Source organism: Cryptomeria japonica, chromosome 3 (genome assembly GCF_030272615.1).
Source record: "Cryptomeria japonica chromosome 3, Sugi_1.0, whole genome shotgun sequence".
Taxonomy (NCBI): Eukaryota; Viridiplantae; Streptophyta; class Pinopsida; order Cupressales; family Cupressaceae; genus Cryptomeria; species Cryptomeria japonica.
Window position 1 is genome coordinate 303,490,431 of NC_081407.1, and position 23,943 is coordinate 303,514,373.

A 23,943-nucleotide genomic window follows, 5' to 3' on the forward strand; every position below is an offset into this window, starting at 1 on the left:
TGGAAAATATGTAGTCTCCTGTCGGAAAATGATTTTAAAATGTCGTTTTTAAAAAAGATGCCCGACGCAACTGCGTGACGCGACATAGAAAAGACCGACGAAAACCTAAAACTCGCGGACTTTTTTGTTGACTTAGCAAAACTTAAATCGCAGCCTGTAGATGAAGCCCACGCAAGTAAAAATAGTACGACACAAGTGAACAGGTTTCGATTTCCAGTCTCTGACCCATCGCAGGGAGATTTCCATTTTTCTTACCCTGGGCTGTATTAAATTTTCTTCTGATTTTCGATTTTGGACTGGTAGTGTTTCACTTTCGGTTTTTAATAATATTTTTTGTTTTTAAAATTTGTATTATATGCTATTAAGGTAGGGTTTTACTTTTCATTTTTATTTTTTTATTTTTTAATGTTTCAATTTCAAACTATTATTTAATAGTTAATAGCAATACTTATTAAAATTTAATAATATAAAATTAACTATTAAATTGAATATATTTCAGTTTCAATTTTCTAACTATTATTAAAAAATTTAAATTAATAGTTTTAATTTAATACTAATAGTCTAATAATAATTTAATGCTTAGTAATATAGTATACCATTATAAAATTAAAAATTTATATCAGATTGATACAAATTTAACAAATTAACAGTCTGATACAAATTTTTAATTTAACAGTCTGGTATAAATTTTATAACTTTATAAATTTAACAATATGATTATGATACAAATTTTTTATTCTAGCAATCTGATAAAAAGTTTAACAGTCTTATTGTAATGTCCCCTTTTGGGAGGACACTAAATCTTATCCAATATAATTGTAGAATTATTGCAGGTTATCTATTTTCAGCCTGTTGTGGTAATTTGGACAGATTTGATTCGATGTTGTTTCCCTCTTTAAATGCACAGTTCTGTTATTTATATCAATCTGATCTGCTGCCTACACTCAGATATATATATATGTGTGTATGAGAATCCTTTCTATTCCATCACGTCTGATTCTCTGGTTATTGATTTAATGTTTCCTCTTCTTTTCCTTCAATGCCTACTTTATTATTGTTCGCAGATTTGTATTTGTGTTCTGATCTCTTTGATAATTGTTCATATCATTCTTCCAAATTTTCTTATAATTTTGACTTAGGTCTGCTCCTAAATCTGCTTCTAATGCTTCAGATATTTTTTTAAATTCCTTGGATCCTTCCTTCTCAAATGAAAACTTCTCCACTTTATACCCTCCAATGTGAGGGAATGTAATGTCCTCTTTTCTGCTCTAGTTGGTTTTGGGGACTGCTGGCCAATTCCGAGACCCGTTGGTCAATCAAAGGCAGAAATTAGGGTTTCCTATTTTCTAGGAGGATGCTTTGGCAGTTTTGGTGGCTTGCATGTTGGAATTTTACAGTTTTGATTATGGATTCCTTCTGGGTTTTTAGAGAGCTTCGCAATGATGTGACATGCAAACGAATCCGAAGACTTTTCCGGACTTACTATTTTTAGTAAGTTGTGACGGTTGCTCAGAATGTGGTTAAAATGCATTTGGACACACTTACTATTTTTAGCAGTATATTATTTTTAGTAAGTGGTATTTTTAGCAGGGTTTAAGAAGGTCAATTCAGATGGCTATTTCCGGCAGATCAGTTTGAGCAGTTGCTCCTCCAGCATTTTTGGAGCTATTTTGGCAAGTCTGAGCTTATGTTGTGCGACTTCATGGTTGAGGAAAAATATTTTATAAGTGAATTATTTATAAGGCATGATGGACGCCTTAGAAAGAAATAAGTTAATTTTATGAAATAATTCACTTTATTAACTTAGACGCCATAACACACTTTATTGATATTTTTATGAAGTATATTTGCTACCTTGAGAGGGGTCAATTTGTTGGAAAATGTTGTTTAAAGTTGGATTATAACTTAAGGCAATATGGACGATTTATTAAAGGGATTGCTTAAGTTATATTGAAGTCATTTTCTCAATTATATGTTGGGCGCTCACATTATGTGTTATTTGCATTTTAATAAAGTGTCTTGTCTAGGCAAAATGGAATGACTTGGTGAAGGGATGAAATGAAATGCAAATTAAAGTGAATTTGAATGTCATTGTTTAGTCCCACATTGGAGGCAAAAGGAGGTTCGATTTGGGAGAAGGTTATAAATAAGTGCCTTGGCCTTCATTTGAGAATATCTATTGCTTATCATAACGAAGTGCTGCTGAAATTATTTCAGTTTCGAGCTTGAAAGATAGCCCCTAGCTGAATATTGTGACTGTTTTTCACTCAGAGGTGCAGATTGAGCTTAAGGAAGATGAACTTATTTGATGCTTTTGATTTTTGGAGTGTTGTTTTCAATGCTGGAGTTTGCTGTTTGGTATGGAGTTGATCGTGAAAATCATTCATAAGTCTTTGGAAGTATGGTTGCCGCTTCTGGGTATCTTTCCTATGTCTTCCTCGGTGTTAATCGATTCATTTTGCTAAGTTGTGTGGGTTTTGGAATTAATTTGGATTTTCTAGAGAAAATCGCCCTACTTCCCAAGTTGTACCATGTTGAAGAGTGTATTGGAAAGCGTGCAATGATGATTTGATCCAAGTTGTAGCAGTCTATTGGTTTGGGAGTGGACACCTTGTCTCCTAGGCCCCTTTACATTTCATTTCACATCATTCGGAGCTGCGAGGACAAAGTTATGAGCATTTAGGCGAATTCTAGTCTTGCTGATCTATATTTTCAAATTGTTGCTTTTCATATCAGACCTGGGTTAATTAGTTGTTTAAGTACTTTCATATGCTGGATAGTTCTTATTTGTTAGAGGATTGATTCTTAACATTTTGGTGTGTCTGGATATCATTTTCCTATTGTAATCTGCAAGCTAATGCTCTCATTGTAACACTGAATTCAGTAGTACTGATCAACTTTTATTTATTTGCTTTTACATTTTGTATTCCCACTGAAAAGTGGAAGAGGATGGCCTAACTGCCTATTTGTTACTTTCAAAAGTTTTCATAGTCCTCCCGCAGAATAAGTGGTTGAGTGATCTATTTCCATGTTTGTAATAACTATCCTCCCGCTAAATAAGTGGTTGAATGATCTATTTCCTTGTTTGTAATAACTGTCCTCTTGTTGTAAAGTGGTAGAGTGATCTATTTTTCAGAATTGTAATGATTGTCCTCCCGCTGAAAAGTGGTTGAGTGATTCTACTTTAAGTTGCTCTTGCCCACTAGACAAGCGAAAGGAGTTGGCTTGCCACCTAGCATTGTATTTTTAGTTGATTATTGGAGCTAACGATCCCCTATTCACCATATGCTCTCACCTTCCCAAATTGGGCTCTAGGTGATCAGAAAGTGGAAGGGTTATCTTTCAGTAGTATTGTGATTATCTTTCCTAACCTTAACGAGTGTTTTGTGACGTTTGTAACTGGAAATAATTGAAAAAAAAGGAGATATTTCAGGGAAAATCACACCTCTTCATCATGTATGCCCTTTGGCAAGAGACACACCCTTCACCCTTAGCACCCTTAAAAAAAGTGCGACTCTTTATTATTTCTGCCCTTTGAAAGGGACACAACCTTCCAAAATCAGATCTGCACTTCTCATTTCCAAATTCTCCCCCTTCTCAAATGAGGTTCTCTTCTCCCTTTTATAAATTATGTTTGAGGGAGTCACAACTGTAAATGTATATTCAATTTTCAATTTGAAGAACATGTTATATATATATGCAATGTAATGTATTATTATTTCTTTGTTGATTAACAATATAATATTTCTGATTTTGCTTTGTTGCAGATGGAGAGAGAACATTAATGAATTTCTATGCATCTCCCACAATGTTCCATCGGTGTATATATACCAATGATACCTTGATCGGTCATGTCCTTTGGACATGATCAACCAAGATATCCCTTGGTCGGTGCCTCTTCTTAACCGATCCTAATCGGTTTCATCTACAAGATATCATTCGGTTGGTAATATAAACAATGTGCAATCACCGATGGTTAATAACCGATAATGAATCGATGGCAATGCATGATGCAACCGATTGTAATCGGTAATAAACAAGTTTGTTATGACAGATAAACAAATGCATTAACCCGATTATAATCGATGATAAACAATTGTGTTAAGTCCGATAACTATTTCTTTATGAAGCCCAATAATCATATGCAAATCTGGACTATCAAATGATAGCTCGATAATGGATCGGGGTTAGAACACCCGATTCATTATCGGTACTATCAGATGATAGTAAGTACATAAATTAGTTTCATAAATGAAGGAAGTTATAACAGAATTAAGGAGAGCATTTATAAATATCAGATAAAGGAATAGTTAGAGATGTCTTATCTTGCCGAAGCTATTATGCATCAACAACTTTTCCTTCCATGTCTTTTGACCATTCATTAACTTAATTAAATTTTAATTATATTTAATTATATTATTTTATATTTTAATTTAAATTTTATTTTTATTCTTTTGTATTTTAATATTATTATCTTTATTTATTATTAAATTATATTTCAAAGTAGGGACATTAAACTTATATAAATTAAAATAACAAATTTAAAAAAGTCTAACAGTCTTGTACAATTTAAACAGTCTAACATAAATAATAAATTTAAGTTTTTAGGCCTGTTAATGGGCACCTGAGGGCTAATCTTCAGAATCAGGGTCAATCAAGCCCTGAATGGACTCCGCCAGAAAAGGGGTGGATTAAGATTAATTTTGACAGAGCATCGAGGGGCAACTCGGGGGTTTCTAGTGTTGGGGTGATTGCTCGAGACGATTGGGGCAACACTCTGGCCATTGGTGCTAAAAGATTGGTGGATGGATCGAACAACGTTGCTGAGTGTCAAGCAGCTTTAGAAGCTATCCTAATGGCTGGGAAACTGGGAGTGAAGAAACTCCATTTGGAAGGAGACTCCCAGGTTGTGGTGAACAAGATAGCTCGAGGCCGAATGGCGGCGTGGCACTTAGACAAGCAGGTTCGAAGAATGCAACTTCTGTTGGGCGGGTTTGAAGATTTTAAAGTGACTCATGTCCTCCGGGAAGCAAACTTGGAAGCTAACAAACTTTCAAATGTGGGAGCGAATGGCTCCTTGGAATATTAATATAGTTTGTTCGAGGACTTTAGAAATTTTAGTCCTCTCGATTTTGAATTTGGTTAGATGGCTTATCATAGAAAAGTGAACCCAAGCTCGATTTGAAGTGACCATTGGTAGCCATGGTCTTGTGGGAATTAAAGATCCTTGTGGTGTGTGATCTACGATGTTACTGCAAGTGGCCTTGCGGTGATGGATGATGATGGAGGCGATCAGTGTGAGTGACTGGAGATGATGCTTAGTTTTTTGCGAGGCGTGTGGAGTAATCATGACATGTGATGGTGGTGACTTTAAAGGCCTTTGTGCTTTGTTTCCTAGCATTTTGTGGTGGCTGCTTGGTGGTAGGCGGTGTGTTCAGGGTTTCTTTTGTGCAACAGCGAGAAAGGATGGAAGCAAATTTTTCGTTGATGTCGGATGGGCAATTGCCTGCGTTTCGTGGGCTGATCTCGAGGAATAGGCCATTGAACGCCTTCAGAGTCGATGGAGAAGACTTCTGGGGGGCAGTGAGGTTGTTGTTTGGAGAGGAATTCCTGACTCTAGATTGGCGGCCGAGAACAAACCTTGACATCTCGTCGCTTTTTGCTGCTCTTACCTTGCAAGTGGGAAAGTCGGTGGAGGAAGTGCAACAGGTTACATCTCTGGTGTTGAGACCCAAATGGGCGGGTGGTTTGTAGGAAGTGGTGGCCCGAGCTGTCATTAGTGAGGGGCTGAAGTCGGTGGAAGGCCTGCGGAGGAGGATTGGGGTGGATGTGGGGGCGTTGTAGCCTTTTGTCATTTGGTCGGCTTCCCAGCCGGTTGCACTGCAGGTGGAGGACGCAAGGAAAGGTTGGGGCGAGATTGTGGATTTTGTGCGCAAACTGGGGCCGACTGAGCGAGTGAAGATTCGTGTGAAGGTGACCCCCATTCGGTCTGAGGCCCCTCTGGATGCGGATGGGAGGCCTTTGGTTCGACACCAAATTCCAAGATACAGGTGAAGGTGGTGGAGCGTGGGTCTTTGTGTGGTAGCAGGCCAAGAACGGTGCCAGGTGGAGGGAGCGTGACGCAGGAGGCAGGACCCAGCAAGGGAATCCCCAATTTCTCAAGAGAAGAGGCTTTAGGGTGGTTTAGTAGATAGGTTCTATGGGTCGATCAGGGCCTCTTTGGTGGTTTTTTGTGTCTGAAAGTGGCCTTTTTGTGGTTGTTGGCCATGGTGGGATGGTGTCTTGTCGGGTTCCATTTTGTAATAGGGGCGTGACCCCATAGTGTGGCAGAATGTCTTTCTGCTCTTCGGATGTAAAACTTTTCTATTTTAAGCAATATATTATATAATGTTATCGATCAAAAATAAATAAATTTAAGTTTTTAACTCATTAAAAAAAGTCTATCAAAGTATATTATTATTTTTCTGATTTTTTCTCATAAAATGAGGCATATATTTCTGGCATTTTGCGAAAAACTCAAATAATCTAATTCCAAAACCAATTTGTACAAAAAAACATCAAACCTAATAGTAGTTTTTGAATTTTTATTGTTTTATGCAAATTCTAGAATGTTAGGTGGGGGAAAACAAGGCTTGTACCCCTTGTGGAAGTATGTTGACCGTGTTCCAAGGCCGAAAGGATCAAGTGGAACAGCCACTATTAAATGTAAACTTTGTCCAGTAATATGGAAAGGTACCTACACGAGGGTGAGGGCTCATTTCCTTCACCTACCAGGATACAGTGTTGAAGGTTGTATAATGAGTCAAAATGATATGAGGATATGAGGGATCAAGAAAGGGTTGATGGGAAAGTTTATAATATGAGCTCCTCTCATGCTTCAACCACAAGGACAACTAGAGAGCCAAAGGTAGATGTGTCTTCTAGTGTTGTAGCAGCACAACAATCTAAGTCTTCGAAGAGACCACATACTAGCAGCTCAAACCCCACTAGAAGGCTATTTGATGTGTAAGGTTGAGAAGCAACTGATGCAGCAATTGCAAATGGAATACCGTTTAATGTTGTTTGCTCACCTTTCTATGGAGAGATAGTCCAAGCTATCAATAATGGACCAGCTGGGTATAAACCACCTGGGTCTGAAAAGCTTGGCACAACTCTAATTAACAAAGAAAAAAATTGACTAGAGCAACAAACTGCACCAATGAAAAAAGTGTGTTCTACAAAAGGATGCAATATAGTGATGGATGGGTGGACAAATGCTAGAAATCATCCACTACTTAATGTCATGGTGACATGTAGCAAAGGGCCTTATTTTTTAAGGCAATAGACTATTCAGGGCAAGATAAGAATGTAGATTTTCTTCATAACCAGCTATGTCACAGCATTGAGGAAGTGGGGGCATCACATGTAGTCCAAGTTGTTACCAATGTTGCCCCTTGTTTGTAAAGAAACAGATATGATGGTGCAAAAAAGTACAAGCATATATTTTGGACACCATATTGCATGCATACGTTGAACAATGCACTCAAAGATATTGGCAGTTTCTAGTGGGTTTCAAACCTCATAGAAAAGGGCAGAAAAATATAGATTTTCATATGTAACCATCACCACGCACAAGTCATTTACCGTACGTTTGCCAAGGTGGAACTTCTCAAACCAACTGATACACGGTTTGCTTCCTACTTTATTCTTCTTGATCGCCTTTGTGAAGTCAAAGGAGCTTTGTGTTCCACGGTTGTTAGTGATGCATGGGCAGCTTGGAGGCAATCTACATCCGATATTGCAGTTGAGGTGAGAGGTTTGGTCTTTGATGACCGTTTTAGGGCTGATGTGATATTTGTTGTGAATTTTATTAGGCCCATATGTGAGGTGATTAAATTTACAAACTCAAATAGGCCATGTCTGGGGGAAGTTTACGAAGAAATAGATTCCATGTGTGAAAAAGTAAGAAAATAACTAATGCAAAAGATCCTTCTTTATATCCTTTGATAGAAGCAAAGTTACATGGAAGATGGAACAAACTAGACACACCCCTTCATTTTGCTGCCCATGCCTTAAATCCTAAATGGCATAACACAGAAGAGACCAATAAGAGGGCTCCACATGAGGATAGAGAGGTAATGAAGGGACTTTAAGCTGCAGTAAACAAGATGTATAGTCAAGGTGAGGATGCCTCAATTTTAAGGAGTCAATGGAATAAGTTTTCACGTGGGCAAGGTGATTTTTCTTCTTTGGAATCTCTATATGATATGCAGGCAAAGAAAGATCATTTAGAGTGGTGGTGGAACCATGGAGGTGAAGCCCCTGAAATGCAATCATTTGCAATCAGATTGTTCTCACAAGTAGCTAGCTCTTCATCTTGTGAGAGGAATTGGAGTACTTGTGGTTTTATTCATTCACAAAAGAGGAACCAATTAGGGTCAAAGAAAGCAGAGAACTTGGTCTACATTCATAGCTCACTTCGTCTTCTCTCTCGTGTTGATCCTGGGTACATGGAGAGTCCTTCAACAAAATGGAGCCAAATTAGACCTGATGGAGAAGTTGCAGCCATGGGGGATGAAGCGGTTGAACCAAATGGCCTTAATGAATTGCTCCTAGTTCTACTACCTTTAAAGGAACCCAAGTTAGAGACTGATGAGTATCTGGAGACTATCCTAGTTGAGGACCTTGATACGGATGATCCAAACATAGCAGAGTAGATGATAGATTTCTGATTTTTAATTTTCGTTTGTGTATCAGCATCAAACTATCAATATTTTTCGATTTCAATATGTAATGATAATCTAATATGAAATAACAAATATGTAGTGTGAGTTTTGAACTCCTCAACACAATGACATTTGACATTTGTGTATTTAAACTTGAAAGTTAATATTGATTTGTTAAACTTTGCCACTATTCTTGTTTTCAAAGTTCTATGTTATGCTATGTTACCCCAAGTTTTTGAGTGGGGACGGTAGGGAACAGCGAGACAAGTTTCTGAGACGGTAATTTTTTTTGCCAAATTTGGGGATGGCAGGGTGACGGCAAAGGGGACGGCTATATTAAATATAGGGAAAATTTAAAATATATAGGGAAATTTTAAATGTTCATATGAAGAATAGATAAAGCATGTCTATGTACATTATATTCATATGAAAACATGGATAAAGCATGTATATGTACATTATAGAACCTTAACATACCACATTTGTGTCCAGAATTCATTGTCAATACTCAATATGCATTCATAATTCAGAATTCATTGTCAATGCTCAATATGCATTCATAATTCAAAATTCATTGTCAATATGCCAGCACTTGTTTGCATGTAGTTCATTGTTTCTTTTTGGTTGGAAGATATTTTGATAGTATCCCATTACTATTATGACCTACAACCTCTTCTTTATGCACTACCAAGTTTTGGATGTTTGTGAAATTCATTACCAAGTTGTTATTCATATTTTTGAGTGCTTTTGGCTATGATTCAGACCCGTTTACCTTTCATACCAGTGAAAATCACCTAATCAAAATACCTCCGAAAAATTTATTAAATGTCTGATTTGTAAATATAATGCAACATGCCTTCCAAAATATGGGCAACCATTAGATTCGAATATGTAATAACCTATTTATTGAAACAAACTGAACAAAAATGGCAACCATCAATATTTCACTCTCAAATACAATTAATCCCCCAGCCTGGAAAGGTACTATTGCTGAGGTGTGGGGACCACAAAAAGAAATTAAAAAATGTTTTTTTTAAGCATTTTAGCTTTCTTTTATTTTTAAATGTGTTGGGAAAAGGGGGACGGCTGAGCCTCCCCAGGACCGTTAGTGGACGTCACAAGCGTCCCCAATCGTCCAAGGGACAGGGGGACGTCCCCTTTGAGAATCATTGTCATCCGCAAGTTTCCAAGACGCTTCCCACAAATTTTTCAATTTTGGGATGGCGGGGCACATCCCCTGACTGTCCCCAAGTCCCCAAAACATCCCCGATATGAAAACGGGGGATTTTAGCTCGGGTACGCGTCCCTGAGTGACATAGATGTTATGATATTTTCTGTAAATTATAAATCATATTTTTAAAAAATTGTTGTCTCCAAGTAACCCCCCCCCCATCTCCTGTTTTTGAAAATTTGTCATACCGGTACCAATACCCGTCTCTGAAGTCTCCCGGTAACCTTGCATTCCATATATTGTTAGAAAGCTGGTTCTGCCAAGTCCGCAGTGGTATAGGTTAATTCACCTAATTTCACCACTCATTAACATTTATTCCAGCTTAAAATCAACCCTTCTATTTGGACTCCCAGGTTCATTACTTTTTGCTACGATCTCTAATTTGTGTCATTCTTGTAGCATTGGAAAGGTATTAAGGAGCTCTATCATTTAGTCCATGCACTTTTTCCAAATTCAATACCAAGTACTATTTATTGACTTTTTGCATTTTGGGTCATTTTGAGTCCAAGTAAAGAAATTTATGTCACATGCTCAAAGGCAATGTTTCTCCAAGATTCAGCAGCAAGGGATGCATATCTAGAGATGGCAGAAAGTTTCTTAGGTTTTGGGGATAGTGGATGGATGGCTGTTTAATTATAATATATATAAATATTTGAAATAATCAAATCTAGACAAGATCTTGTAGTGAAAATTTATTAGCATCCTTATCTAGCCAATCCGAAGCTTTGGAGAATATTTCGGACTAATTTGCGCTCAAATAAAAACTTACTATAAATAGTAACCTTATGTAAATGCAAGGTTGAGACACCATTTTCCTAACAAAATACAAGGAAAGAAATGATTTCCAACATTAAGGAAGAGTCGACTAATATTATAAAATGAAATTATAATTAAAATTTAATAATTCTAATCAAGGAGCATTTAAAGAGGTACATCCTTTGAAGGAAAGCTCTATTTAAGAGAGGGCAAGCAAGGACAAGGAGAAATTTTTTTTAACATTATTCTATTATCTAATTTCTACTCCTTGTAGAAGCATGAAGCTTCAGTTCATTTACCCTAAGGACAAAAACCCTCTAGGTTTGGTATTTAAGGCTAAAAACTCACAATTCCCTAAGAGTAATTTCACATGGAGATCACCATTGTGCAGATTTGACTAATTTTCTACAGATATTGATAAATATTTCTAGTTAATAACATTTGTTGTTCACCAGCAAATCTGATTGTTATCTTTTAATGGTGTTTCTGCTAATTGTGGCCATGGTTGATTGATCGCAGCATCATCCTGAATTGCAGTGGTTGTTATCAAACTTAGTACAATCACAACCTCATTCAAGCAGCTGCTTTATGACAAATTAATTCTTTCAGTTGTAATAATATTATTTTGGAGGCCAAATGATAAATTCTATCTAGATATTTTGTAGTTGCAACCAAAAGATCTAATGGCATTTAGATCACAGCATTTGGTTAATCATTCTAACATCTTTGTGAAGAATCATACCTTCCATTAGGGAGTTGATAATTCATGTTTAATATTTATTGTAGTTATTGTTAGTGCAGGTTTTTTTATATTTATTTTAACTGCACATTATTAAGCATACTTAAGTCATATGAGACATGGTTTATGTGAGGACACGTGGCGCACTCCATCGATTACATGTGTTGTTCTCAACCACACATGGGTGGTTGAGTCTCACACCCTATTTTGGCCTCTTATGCCACCTCTCATAACCACTACGTTGTCTCCTTCTGAGCAGGTTATGCCCCATGTTTAGCATTTTGCAAGTAGGTAAAACTCCCACCTAATTTGGTCATTTGGGAGTTATTATCCCTCTTGGAATTATATGCCCACATTCTGCTATATAATCAGCCCTCACCTCTCCCTTATCAATTAATTCAGATGAGTTCATATCAACTCAGTCAATACAAGGGAGTGATGATGCATATGGTATCATTTTGAGTGTGATAATATCACTATTGTGTTATTACACTATATTCCAACATTTCATCCTCTTTGTTCCTCTCGTGTAGAAAGTTAATCTTGGTTTAGGAGATTGAATCCATTAGTGACTCTTACATTATATCATAGCTTCCAAATCTGCAAACCCCTTCGAATTTGGGAGAAATTCAGCATTGAGTTTTTGCTGGGTGCATTTTCAGCTAAAAAGGACATCGTCGTCAAGTCTAGAAGGTTGAACAGACGAAATTTTGACATAAAACACACTATATTTTGATGAAAGTCAAATTTGAGGCAAATTTTTCTAATAGGAAGAGCCATTGGTCCCACCTACACGTAGTATGGTACAATTCAAAAAAAAATCCTACATTATAAAAATTATTTTCAAAAAAAAAAAAATAATTGTTATTATTCAAAAATGTAAGTTTTTTATTATTAAAAAGAAAAAAAACATATTAATTGGTACTTGTGAAGTACGAATGACCCTGCGCAGGCCCCAAAGCACCTACAGGGCACCCAAGGTACTTGTACGGTCCCTTGGACCCCATAGAGGTGTAGGCTGCGTGAGGGGTAAACCATTGTTGACCCTTAGCTAGGGGTTTGGGTGGCTTCGGCCCCCAAATAAATGGTTTTTGTATTATTTAAAACATTTAAAAAACCTTTCAAAAACAAAATTCAAACAATGAATCAAATTTGATGGCCTAAACATTTGTGTGTGCCCTCCATACCTACTACAACTCGATTCTCGGCCTTTGTGCAAATTCAAAAGGTTTTTAGTAGACATGCTAAAGTTAGTAGCTTATTTGGAGCTTTTTAAAATATGGCAGATCTTCTAAATTGTTTGGTGGTTCCTGTAAATATAGTAGTGGTTCAACCAAAACTAGAGATTTTCCAAATTTAGCAGTGGTTTCGCAAAAATTGGCAAAGGAGTTTTTTTGCAAACCAAGGCCCCTCATTGGTTGTAGTTTTCACTTTTGCACCTCAAATTCAGAAGGCAGTAACTCAGCCATATGAAGGAGTTTTTCAACTCAATTTTTTTTTTATTTGGGGTACAAATTTTGTTGGCTTCGCATTGGAGTGATCAATTTTTGCTAAAGAGATCCTGATTTTCCAAAAATTCAGTGTTTTCATCAGATCCGAAAGACAATCCTCAGTTTTGTAACTTCATACGGTTGTAACTTTCACGTATGACCTCATATCGAGGTGGTTCTTTTTTTAAAAGTTAAAATTTTTCCGAGCACTACACATTGGTGCTATTTTGAGGTTTTGATTCTAAGATTAATTTGTACTTTCAATATTTGGGTCCAATTTTGGACATTGTAAAACTCTGGAAAACAACTCCAACAATGTAAACACACTAGTATATAAAGTGCCACCATAATATTTTTTGGGGGGGATCATTGATTGAGTGAATTTGGGGGGGTTATTTTGTAGTGTTTTGATTTCTTTTGTTGTGTGTTAGTACAATGGGGAAAACTCAAATTGAACTCCTAACTCCATATAATTATGAATCATGGAAAAAATCAATATAGAATTATCTAAGGGAAAAAGGTTGCACGAGCTATGTAAAAGAATCTATTCCTAAACCTTCTGATGCTAATGCTAAGGCAAAATGGGAGATCAATCATGGGAGAGCTCTTGGTTACATTTGTTCACTAGTCTCTTTTGATTTACAATTTCATCTTGAATCATGCAAGACACCTAAGGAGGCTTGGGAGACTCTTGAAAATTTGTATGGTAAAACTGACAAGATTAGGGATTATCAGATTGATAATGATCTAATGAATCTTGATCCAAAAAGTTTCAACCACATCCAAGACTACCAAGATTAAGCAACTAAGAACACAGCTAAAGGATGCAAGATTACCAAGGAGGATTTAAAGTGATTCTCAATGTGTTATCCAAGCTTGGTCTAGAGTATTTCGTGACTGTTTTTGGCTTTCGTACCAATAGGGTTTCTATGGGAACTACATATGTTCAGCCTACTTTTCATGCATTTTCAGATCTTCTAATCCAAGAGGAAGCGAAGCTAATTCAAATGGGTATCATGAAAACTTCAAAGTCAGAAGCATTGGTGGCTAGTGAGCCTAAGGTACAGAAAGAAACAGGGAATCCTAATCGGAAACAAAAGAAGAAAAAGGACATGCCACATAAAGAATTTGAACCCTCTTCCTCAAAAAGAGAATCATCTAAAAAGGAGAAGCCCTATGCATATTGCAAGAAATCTAAGCATGATGAACATCAATGTTATTTAAAACAAATTGATGAATTGAAGAATCTTTTAACAAAGAACAAATCAATTTACTTCAACTATGTCAAAGGATTCATCATCTTTATCTAATTCAAAGTCAAAGAAACAAAAGGGAAAGCACTTGTTGCAATTGCAGATTCTGAGTCAGGGAGATGGATCCTTGATTCTAGAGCTTCACATCATATGGCTTCATCACAGAGTATGTTCTCTTCATTTGAAACTTGTTCGTCACCAAACATTTTGATGGCTAACAACACATTTATGCGTGTTTGTGGGAAAGGGTCTATTGACGTATAAACGAAGGATCATTCAATGATGTCCTTTGTGTGCCCTCATTGTTGACAAATATCCTTTATATCTATCAGATAACACATGGTGGGGAAGGAAAGAGTGTTGAGTTCACACTAGATTCTATGATTATTCGAGATTTGCATAGCAGAGATATTGTTGCAATTGGGGAGGTAGATCATCAATCTTGAGTATACACCTCACATTTTTCTTCTATTGTTCCTTCGACTAATGTACACACTCAGGCATCTAGTGTGGACACTTTTGAGGAGATTCAATATGGTCAAGTGAATCTTGATATTCTTTCAACTAAGGTTCAAGAGATGTGTTGATATTTCATCTCCTACATCAATTATTGGTTTTGATGATTCTGGTATTGTTACATCAATGGCTCCTATTGATTCAATGCAGAAGGACATTCATTGTCTTCCAAATACAGCTACTTGGGATGAGTACTTGCCAAACATTGTAGGTTTGTTTTGTGAGTCCTATCATGCAAACTTGGAGGATACTATTGAGTACATACATCTTCTCTTTGATTAATTTACTTCCTCTTCTTCAGATGTTAAGGGGGAACCTTTCGACCCTCTTGTTCTTTAACCACACAATCATTCCTCACAGTTTGACATGACTGTGGTCTTTATTGAGCAACATTTGAAGAAGGCACCTTTGTCTCTAGATTTTGTTCTACATCCATCTCCATAAGGTTCTAAATTGTCATCTTCTACAGTGGGGACTAGAACACCTGATTTGATAGTGACAACTTTTGGTATCAACATGGGGACACCTAAGAAGAGTTTAGAGACATCATATATCTTCATCACTCTTCCTACATATTCCTTTCAAGAATGGGATGATATCCTGCATACATCATTGGTTTTATTTCTTCTTAAGGGGGCAAATATTGTTTGGCAATCTCGGAGCATCTTCAACATCCTGTGTCAAACATTCACCAACAATGCAGGAGATTCTACATTGGGGGACAACATGGTCTCTCTTCTACTCTCTTTGGAGAGAAGTTTTGTCCTATGGGTTTTCTCTTTCTCATCTTTTGAGAGGTTTTATCATTGTACATGGGTACCTAACACGGCCTTGTAGCTGGGACCCATCTTTGCATCTTTTCATCCACCTAAGCTATGCTTAAGGGGAGGTGTAGGTGTTAGTGTAGGTTTTTTATATTTATTTTTCCTACACATTATTAAGCATACTTAAGTTATATGAGACATGATTTCTGTGAGGACACATGGCATAATCCATCGATTATATGTGTTGCTCTCAACCACACATGGGTGGTTGAGTCTCACACCCTCTTTTGACCTCTTATGCCACCTCTTGTAATCACTATGTTGTCTCCTTCTGAGTAGGTCATGCCACATGTTTGGCATTTTGCAAGTTGGTACAACTCCCACCTAATTTGGTCATTTGGGAGTTATTATCCCTCTTGGAATTATATGCCCACATTCTACTATATAATCAAAACTCACCTCTCCCTTATCAGTTAATTCAGATGAGTTCATATCAACTCAAACAGTACAAGGGAGTGTTGATTCATATTGTATCATTTTGAGTGTGATAATATCATTATTATGTTATTGCACCATATTCCAACATTTCATCCTCTTTGTTGCTCTCATGTAGAAGGCTAATCTTGGTTTTGCAAGTGATCCTAGGAGATTGAGTCAATTAGTGACTCTTACAGTTATTTGATACTTGAAAACAATATATTTGGGGTAAAACAATATTATTAACATACAACAGTCAATTCAGGGGCTTTGTGAACAGCCATTAACATTTGAATTTTGTGAAGTAAAATAAATTGATCAGATATTCCATTCAGGATATTACAATGGTATAAAAGTTAGATCTTGCTAGCCTGTGAGATTTTCTCCTAATGCTACTAATGATAAAACCTCAGTATGTCCTCTAGAAAATCAATAACCTCTTGAAAAAATATATGTCCATGAATTTAACAGTTGATGATGGTGCCAATATTTGGTTAACCCCTTGCAATTATGCATAAAATCCACATTACTGCCACTTCGTAATCAATGAAGATTCCAAAACAGATAGCTTCACAAATCAATGATAGTCCGTCCTGTAAATAACCCTTATGTTTATCTTGATTCAAATATTGCCAAAGAGCCTTGCATACAGAACAACAAAAGCCAAATTCGGTTCCCATTTCTTGAAGTAGATGAGTCCTCCATGATGTGTAAGTTCTTCAAAAGCAATCCATTGTTCAATAGGGGAACTAATTTTCAAGCCTACGGCTTTGAAGCTATTTTGGAAACTTCATTAAATAATTTGTTTCGGTGCTGGATAAGAGTGGGCATATGAGTAAAGAAGCCAAACAATTTAGCAGACAAGTCTGATATGTCCAAATATCATGCCGATGACAATATAATTTAATTTGGAGGTTATATGAATTGTTTGAGAAGAGTTGCCAGCAAAAACAAAAGATTGTTATCATTAGAAATTATTAATAAAAGGAGATGGATGTTGATAATCAGATAAAGAAAAAAAGATTGATACAATGATAGACTTGTCAGGTAAGATGCTCCACATAATGCAAAATAATATGAATGCCTTCAAAAATCAGAATAGTGGAACAAGGACTTCAAAAGCCAATAACAAAAAACAATCGTACACAGAAAACAGTTGTTGGGTCTGTTGATAGACCTCTACAACCTACTTTCATTTGAAGAGAAGAACTAAAATCCGAGCCAAAGGTCATCAAGAGAATTACATTTCTAGATTTGTTGATACTAAGAAGTAAAATTCATCCTAGAAGGATTCATAAAAATCACGAGACTAAGCAGATCTTGGAACCAGAACCAGACAGTTACACCAAAGAGAAAATTACAAGAGGAAGAGGTCAAGGAAGAATTTGTAGAGAGTAAGCCAAAAGCACAAGGGTTAAAACTAGACCTACCAAAAATTTAGAAGGAACAAATCAAACAAATCACCGAGCAAGAACAAATGGAATCTACCATACAAGCTGAAGGTGAGGGGTCCTTGATAGAAAATGGTTTAGTAGAAATTTCTTACAAACAAAATGCCTGCATTACTGGAGTCAAGAAGAAAAAGACATATCAAGATGAATATAAAATGCCTATAATTAAAAAGAATCTTTCTGAAATTTGAGTTACTGCCCTACAAGATTGAAAATTCAAAATCACCACATAAAAAGATAAGTGAAGAGAAAATTAAATTCTTTGGTAGTATTGTTGTATTGAAGTATCCTATTTCAGAAGGTGAGTATCCTGTTCATCCCTTGATTTTGATACAAAATTAATTTTAGTCATTCCATTTTACAATAATGGAAGATATTTTGTACAGACTGAATTGGCCTAGTGGTGGAGAACTTGTGCTTTTGAAAGGGAGGTCACAAGTTCAAATCCCACAAGGGGGTAAGGTATGTACACCTCATCGGCTTCGGCCCATTACCAATCAAAAAAAAATAATGGAAAATATTTTAAGAAGATAGAAGGAATGAAAGGCATAACTAACATTGAAGGGAAGCAAGGTCCTTCGGTACAGATTTGAAAGTACGTATACATAAGGATTTGGGATCTGGTTAATTTTTTGTTCAAAGGAAGTGCAAAAACGGTAGATCATCTTCTTTGAGTTCAAGATTACTTATGCGTAATGGTATGGGATCCAGGTGGTACTTTGAAGAATGTAAATATTAAAACTTTTTATGAGTTCCATACCTTCATTGCTGACAAGTCCACCAACCAGAACACCTGGTCAAGAATATCCAGTTTGATCGTATACGAGCAGAAAGAAAACATCGTGGATGATACTAAAATTCAATGGACACAGCTCAAGGGTTCAATGCAACAAATAATAAGATGTTACCTCCGTTTTGGCAGTGTTAAGGGGGCAATTCAGCCACTCATATCTATGGAGACTATTTGCACAAATTGTTCAATTCACATCAAGTGGCACAGCAAAAATCAGCTTAAGCAAAACAGGATTTTCAAGAAATTAACGAAAGCTTTGCAATTTGCAAAAGATTTATAGACAATTAGGGAGGCAATTTTGGGGAGGTTATATTTGATGATGCTTTCAGCCAAGCACAACGAGTGGATGGACACACAAATCTCCAAGTTTGATATGGGATCCTAGTAACTATAAAAAGATTCAATTAAGTGGAGAAGAAATTCTGGAGCATCCTAGTTGTGATTGTTTAAGAACAAGCAATCTTAGAAAGGGTGGACTATAATTTCCCTCTTCAAAATAAAAGTAAAACCCAACAAAAGAATTATCCAGCACAACAAATGCAATCTCAATCCAAGGACAAAAGCAATTTCCAACCTTAAGGAAGAGCTAAGTAATGTTATAAAATGAAATTATAATTAAAGTTTAAATATATTAAGCAAGGGGCATTTGAAGAGGTACGTTCTTTGAAGGAAAACTCTATTTAAAAGAGGCCAAGCAAGGAGAAGGGGGCATTTTTTTCAGTACTCATTCTATCATCTAATACAAAAAACCTCTAGGTCTGGAATTGGAGGACAAAATCCCACAATTCCTTGGAGTGATTTCACATGGAGATCACCATTGTGCAAATTTGACTGATTTTCTAGTAGATTCCAAATTAATAACATTTGCTGTTCATTAGCAAATATAATTGTTATCTCTGATTGGTATTTGAACCAATACTCCACCTATTTCAGATTGTATGGGTTTCCTATGAAACCACATCTTTTTCCGGTGTATGTGCCAAAGAGAATTGCCTATTTGGAGGTTTATGCCAATTGTGGCCATGGTTAATTAATTGATCACAGCATCATCCTGAATTACAATGGTTGTTATTAGATTTCATACAGCCAAAGTCTCATGCAAGCCATTGTTTCATGACAAATCAATTCTTTCAGTTTTTAATAAACTATATCATTCTGGAGGCCAATTGAAAATTCTGTCTAGATATTGTGTAGTCACAACCATAAGAACATTGTGGCATTTAGATCGCAGCATTTGGTTAATCATTCCAACATCCTTGTTAAGAGTCATACCCTTCCATAAGTGAGTTAATAATTAATGTTTAATGTTTGATGTAGCTGTTTAATACTTGAAAACGGAAGATTCAGGGAAATATAATACTATTAGTCTACAACAGCCAATTCAGGAGCTCTGTGAACAGCCATTAACATTTGAATTTTGTAAGTAAATTAAAATTACAATGGATATTCCATTCAGGATATTACAACCCCTTGGCAAGATTAGTAATAGTTTGTGTATTTTCGCTTTTGGAAACTGTAGGTGTTTTGCCAGAACCTGTGTATAGGTAATGTATCCTGACTTAATCATGAAGACCTAAAAGCCCAATTATAGAAAAAATTTGGTGACCAAACATGGAGTTGGCTTTGATCCCTTTTTAACAACTTTTACATTTTATAGCTTCTTAACCTAGCTGGGAAGTTGCAAAATATGTTTAATGAATAATTGATCTAAATGAACTTCAAGAAACACTGTAATTGTCAAATTAATGTTTCAAATTATCATGGGTATAAAACTAGAAAAAAAATATTTAAAAAAAAATCTGTACCTCCTCTGGAGTCAAAAAATGTGTATATGGATCATCTAAGGTAGCTAACATTCTTCTTATACTGTCATGAGCTGCTGATCTAGTCTGAATAGGCCTCCTAAATACCTCCTCTTTCTGCTTCTGAAAATTGCATAATCCGGTATAAAAGTTATACCATATTAGACAGTAAAACCTGTGAACAATATATATAGTTATTTTACTAATCAAAACAAAAACATAACCAAATTTTGACTATTTCAATTATGATAAGAAAGTTGAGAGCATGGCATGAATAAAACCATGTGTGAGGCTATTTCATTTTCAAAGATCATAAACTAAGAAGAAACTCTGAAAAACCTAGAATCTGAACATGCCAAACAATGGAAAACATTTTTTTCTCCTAAAAGTTGGTATATTCTTCCAATAAGAATAAAGCATGGTCTACCATTGAACAGAGTCTACTGTTGTAATTTCCAAATACAAAATAGCATGGCAATGCTCTCTGTTGACTAGTAAATTGGATACTTTTGAAGATGAATTTTGTATCAGGCTCACCTGGAATTTTTCCAAGTATGGAAAGAAAGAAGCATCATATTGCAAGTAAGTCTGTACAATATCATGAATTAGTTACAATCAATGCAAACAGTAATACTATTTTAGAGTGGAAAACAAACTCAATAAGTAGCCCTTGGTTGATTACACCAGATAAGGAAGAAATTAAGAATGTACTGGGATTACCGGATAAGCAATGCCTTATATCAAAACATTTCCCTAGGTCTAGCTTTTAGTGGAAACTTCTCAACATTATATCAAAAGCAATGCTCAATGCTTCTCTGGCTACAGTAGTATTCTTAATCCTGGCTCCAAACTAGAAAAATTGTCAAATTCATCAATATCTCCTTTAGCTTTCAAGCTCTCGAGAAATGTGTCAGAGAATATAATTGTTTTGTGGTAAGAAAGATTTAAAATTGAATCATCTAGCCAGCATCAGTAGAACATGGCATCAAATTTACACAAATTTATTGACAACCATCCAGCAGTATCTCTCCTTTTGCGTCACATCCAAGGAAACATATAACTAACCCTTCCCAGTCCTATGTCGTTAACCCTCTAAGCTAATGCCAGAAAGAAGGATTTTCACAAGGTTGTGCAAACTATTTTTACAAAAACAAAGAAGAGGGGTGATAGTAAATATTGATATTAACAAGAAGAGGTTAGCTGTTCCAAGTGAATGGTTCGGGAAATTCAAGATAAAATGTCATGATTTAGATTAAAAATATTATTCTTTCTGATACTCCAAGTCAGAAAACAAATGCAGCCTTCTTGTTGTACAGAAAACTTGGAAACATTTCTTTCGTCGATGAAAGAACAAAGCAATCTAAACATTCAGTAATATTCAAATTATACACGGACCCAAAAGCAAAAATTCAAAGCAATGTCTTCCTAGTCCTTTATGCTTCTAGAACTAGAAAAAGCGGAATTTCAATAATATAACTAGGGAAGAACTAAAACAAGAGATTTATAACAGACCATCAAATTGATTTTGGTAACATTCCCTTTGCCAACCCAAGAATTCTACAATCTAAAAGATACTACATAATTGGAATATCATGATTATATCAGTCATGCAAATACTCAAAAGCGGAAAAAAGTGAAATAGATTTATAAGGAAAGAGAAAAAGAATCTTACAAGCCAAGATTCAGGTGACCACTTATGGTGGCGAGCATCAAAGAAATTTTCATTGACTACTCTCCAAGCTTCTTCCACAATTCCCTCATTGGTAACCACAATTTCCTCTGCTCCTGCTGCATTTCTAGCCATCTCTTCTTCCTTGCACTTATCCACCATCTCTGAAGTGTAACCCAAGTCTAAACTCTGCCCAAATGCAGAACTAATATAAGCAGGATCCCCAAAACACAGAACAGCTCCTGTTATTAATACCCACATTGCTTTTTCTCCTTGCTTGAATAGGGTGACCATTCGGGCCCTGCTTTCTCTGCAAAACAATCTAGTAGACAATAACTGTGCATTAAGTACCTTTGCATTGGCTTTGGATTTCATTTTAATTCCTAATTTGGATTCTGGTTTTTGCAATAGACAGGAAAAAGCCTTAGGTGTATGTTGAGTGTTCCATTTTATCAGCTCCGTCATTTTCAAAATTTGAGTGTCTTCTTGGCCTTAATTGTTACAGCATTTATACGGAACGATTGTTGATTCTTTCGAACCCTGAAACTTGATGCTTGCAGAGAGCTAGAAACTCTAAATCGACTGGCTGGAAGGGAAGGAAATTTAAGTCACTGAATAAAGATTAATCAGAGATATATCTCGCTGAAGAAAAATAAAAAAGGAACACTAATTTTTTGCCGCCGTTATATGGATAAGAGGGACGATAATGTGCTTTTGAATTTTGCTTTTCTGATTAAAAGATGAAGTTTTATGGAAGGGAAATGACTATTGACTCCTTAGACATTGTGTAATTTATTAGTTCGATGGTCATTTCTATAGGGAAGAGGGTTCTATAGTTAAATATTTTAATTTAAGTAATTTTGTATTTCTTAAAATTTTATGTGGTAATTTCAAATTAGTGTCTTGAAAGATTTAAAGAAAATATGATGTGGCATCATATGATTTGTTGTTTTTAGGTTTCAAGAATACATTTCATTCAATAATGAGTATTCATGACCAACACACAACTTTAAAGTTAAGATTATGTTTTATATTGAACAAAAATGGAATGAAATAGTATCACAACAATTGGAACATGTTCAACTATAAATCCTCTAGCCCATATTTGAGGCAAATAAGGATCACAGTTTTTTCAATTTTGATGTTAACATAGGGTGGTGTTTCATAGAGGGGAGTTTCCTAAAATGTTTCATGAGTGTTGCTCAAAAAAAATTGGAGCTTTAATAAGGAAAAAGTTTTCATGATTTTTTTGATAATGCGCAAGCTTAAAATTTGAAGTTCGAATGAAGGTAATTGTCTCATGATTAGTTTTTGGCAACAAAGAATCCTAAAATATAAAAAATATGAGCTCTTATTTTCTTGCACACCATTCTAATTTATCATATAGAATAATTTTCTTTTTATCATAAGACCCTTTACTCCACAATAATAGTTCGTGTAGCTTTATGGAACCCCTACCTAAGTGTCCTATGTACCTAGTTTTAGGACTAGTCTTGAAATTGAAATATGCTTGAAAGTAAAATTAATAGTAAAAGGATTAATAATTACTAATTAGCTTGGTAACAATTGATAATAAAAGGATTAATAAATATTAATTAGCTTAGTAATTTAGTAGTTCAAAAATTTACAATTGACTTTTATCAAATCATTATTATTTTTGGTTAATAAATGTGTATTCATATTGAAAAATTAAATGTTTGTGTTGTAAGAAAAAATCAATGATTTTGATTGTTTAGAAGGAATGAATTAATATTTGTTAAATTGTTCTTTCTAAATGAACTAGTAGATTAGTCAATGTACTAAGATGAAATTGAATTATCAAAATGGACAAATATAGAAGTAGATTGAATACTAGTAAAATGCATATATGCATAGATATGCATTACTTAGCAAAGATATAAATAGTTGTGTTTATCAGTCATTTGATAGTACTATTAGGTGTTGTATACAGTGAAAAATGATGATGATAAACTATTGTAGAACCACAAAGATCCAACCACAACAAACCCTAGTCCTACAATGAAACATTCACCATACACCAATGAAGATACCTAAGAACATGTTGTTGAAGTAATAAGGTTCTTTACTTAATTAATTAAATCATATTGATTTATTAATTACGTCACCTTTTATTTTATTTTCACTTAAGCTAAACTTAGGCCCATTAATAAGTAATTCGTTATTAGTTATTAATTGCTTTTAGGGTCTATGTTTTTAGGTTTTGATCTCCTTTTATAAGGATAGGTCCCTTTGTAATCCTAACACTAATTATCATTATTACATTATTTTTCTTTAGG

The 23,943-nt window shown here is 35.4% G+C and overlaps 1 protein-coding gene across 3 annotated transcripts in view; it reads right to left on the minus strand.

The window, feature by feature from the left end:
* The window catches only part of LOC131034298 (carboxyl-terminal-processing peptidase 1, chloroplastic), a 166,835-nt gene extending 144,519 nt beyond the window's left edge, over positions 1-22,316 (minus strand). The window contains exons 1-2 of one of the 3 annotated variants that reach the window (XM_057965768.2): positions 21,650-22,316; positions 19,981-20,100 (exon numbers count right to left, since the gene is read on the minus strand). In XM_057965768.2, coding sequence (XP_057821751.2) covers positions 19,981-20,100; positions 21,650-22,111 — 582 coding nt within the window. In that variant the 5' untranslated portion in view covers positions 22,112-22,316. Of the gene's footprint in view, positions 1-19,980; positions 20,153-21,649 lie in introns of all 3 variants that reach the window. The other 2 variants (XM_057965767.2, XM_057965769.2) reach the window with 2 other exon arrangements.
* Between the last annotated feature and the right edge of the window lie 1,627 nt (positions 22,317-23,943).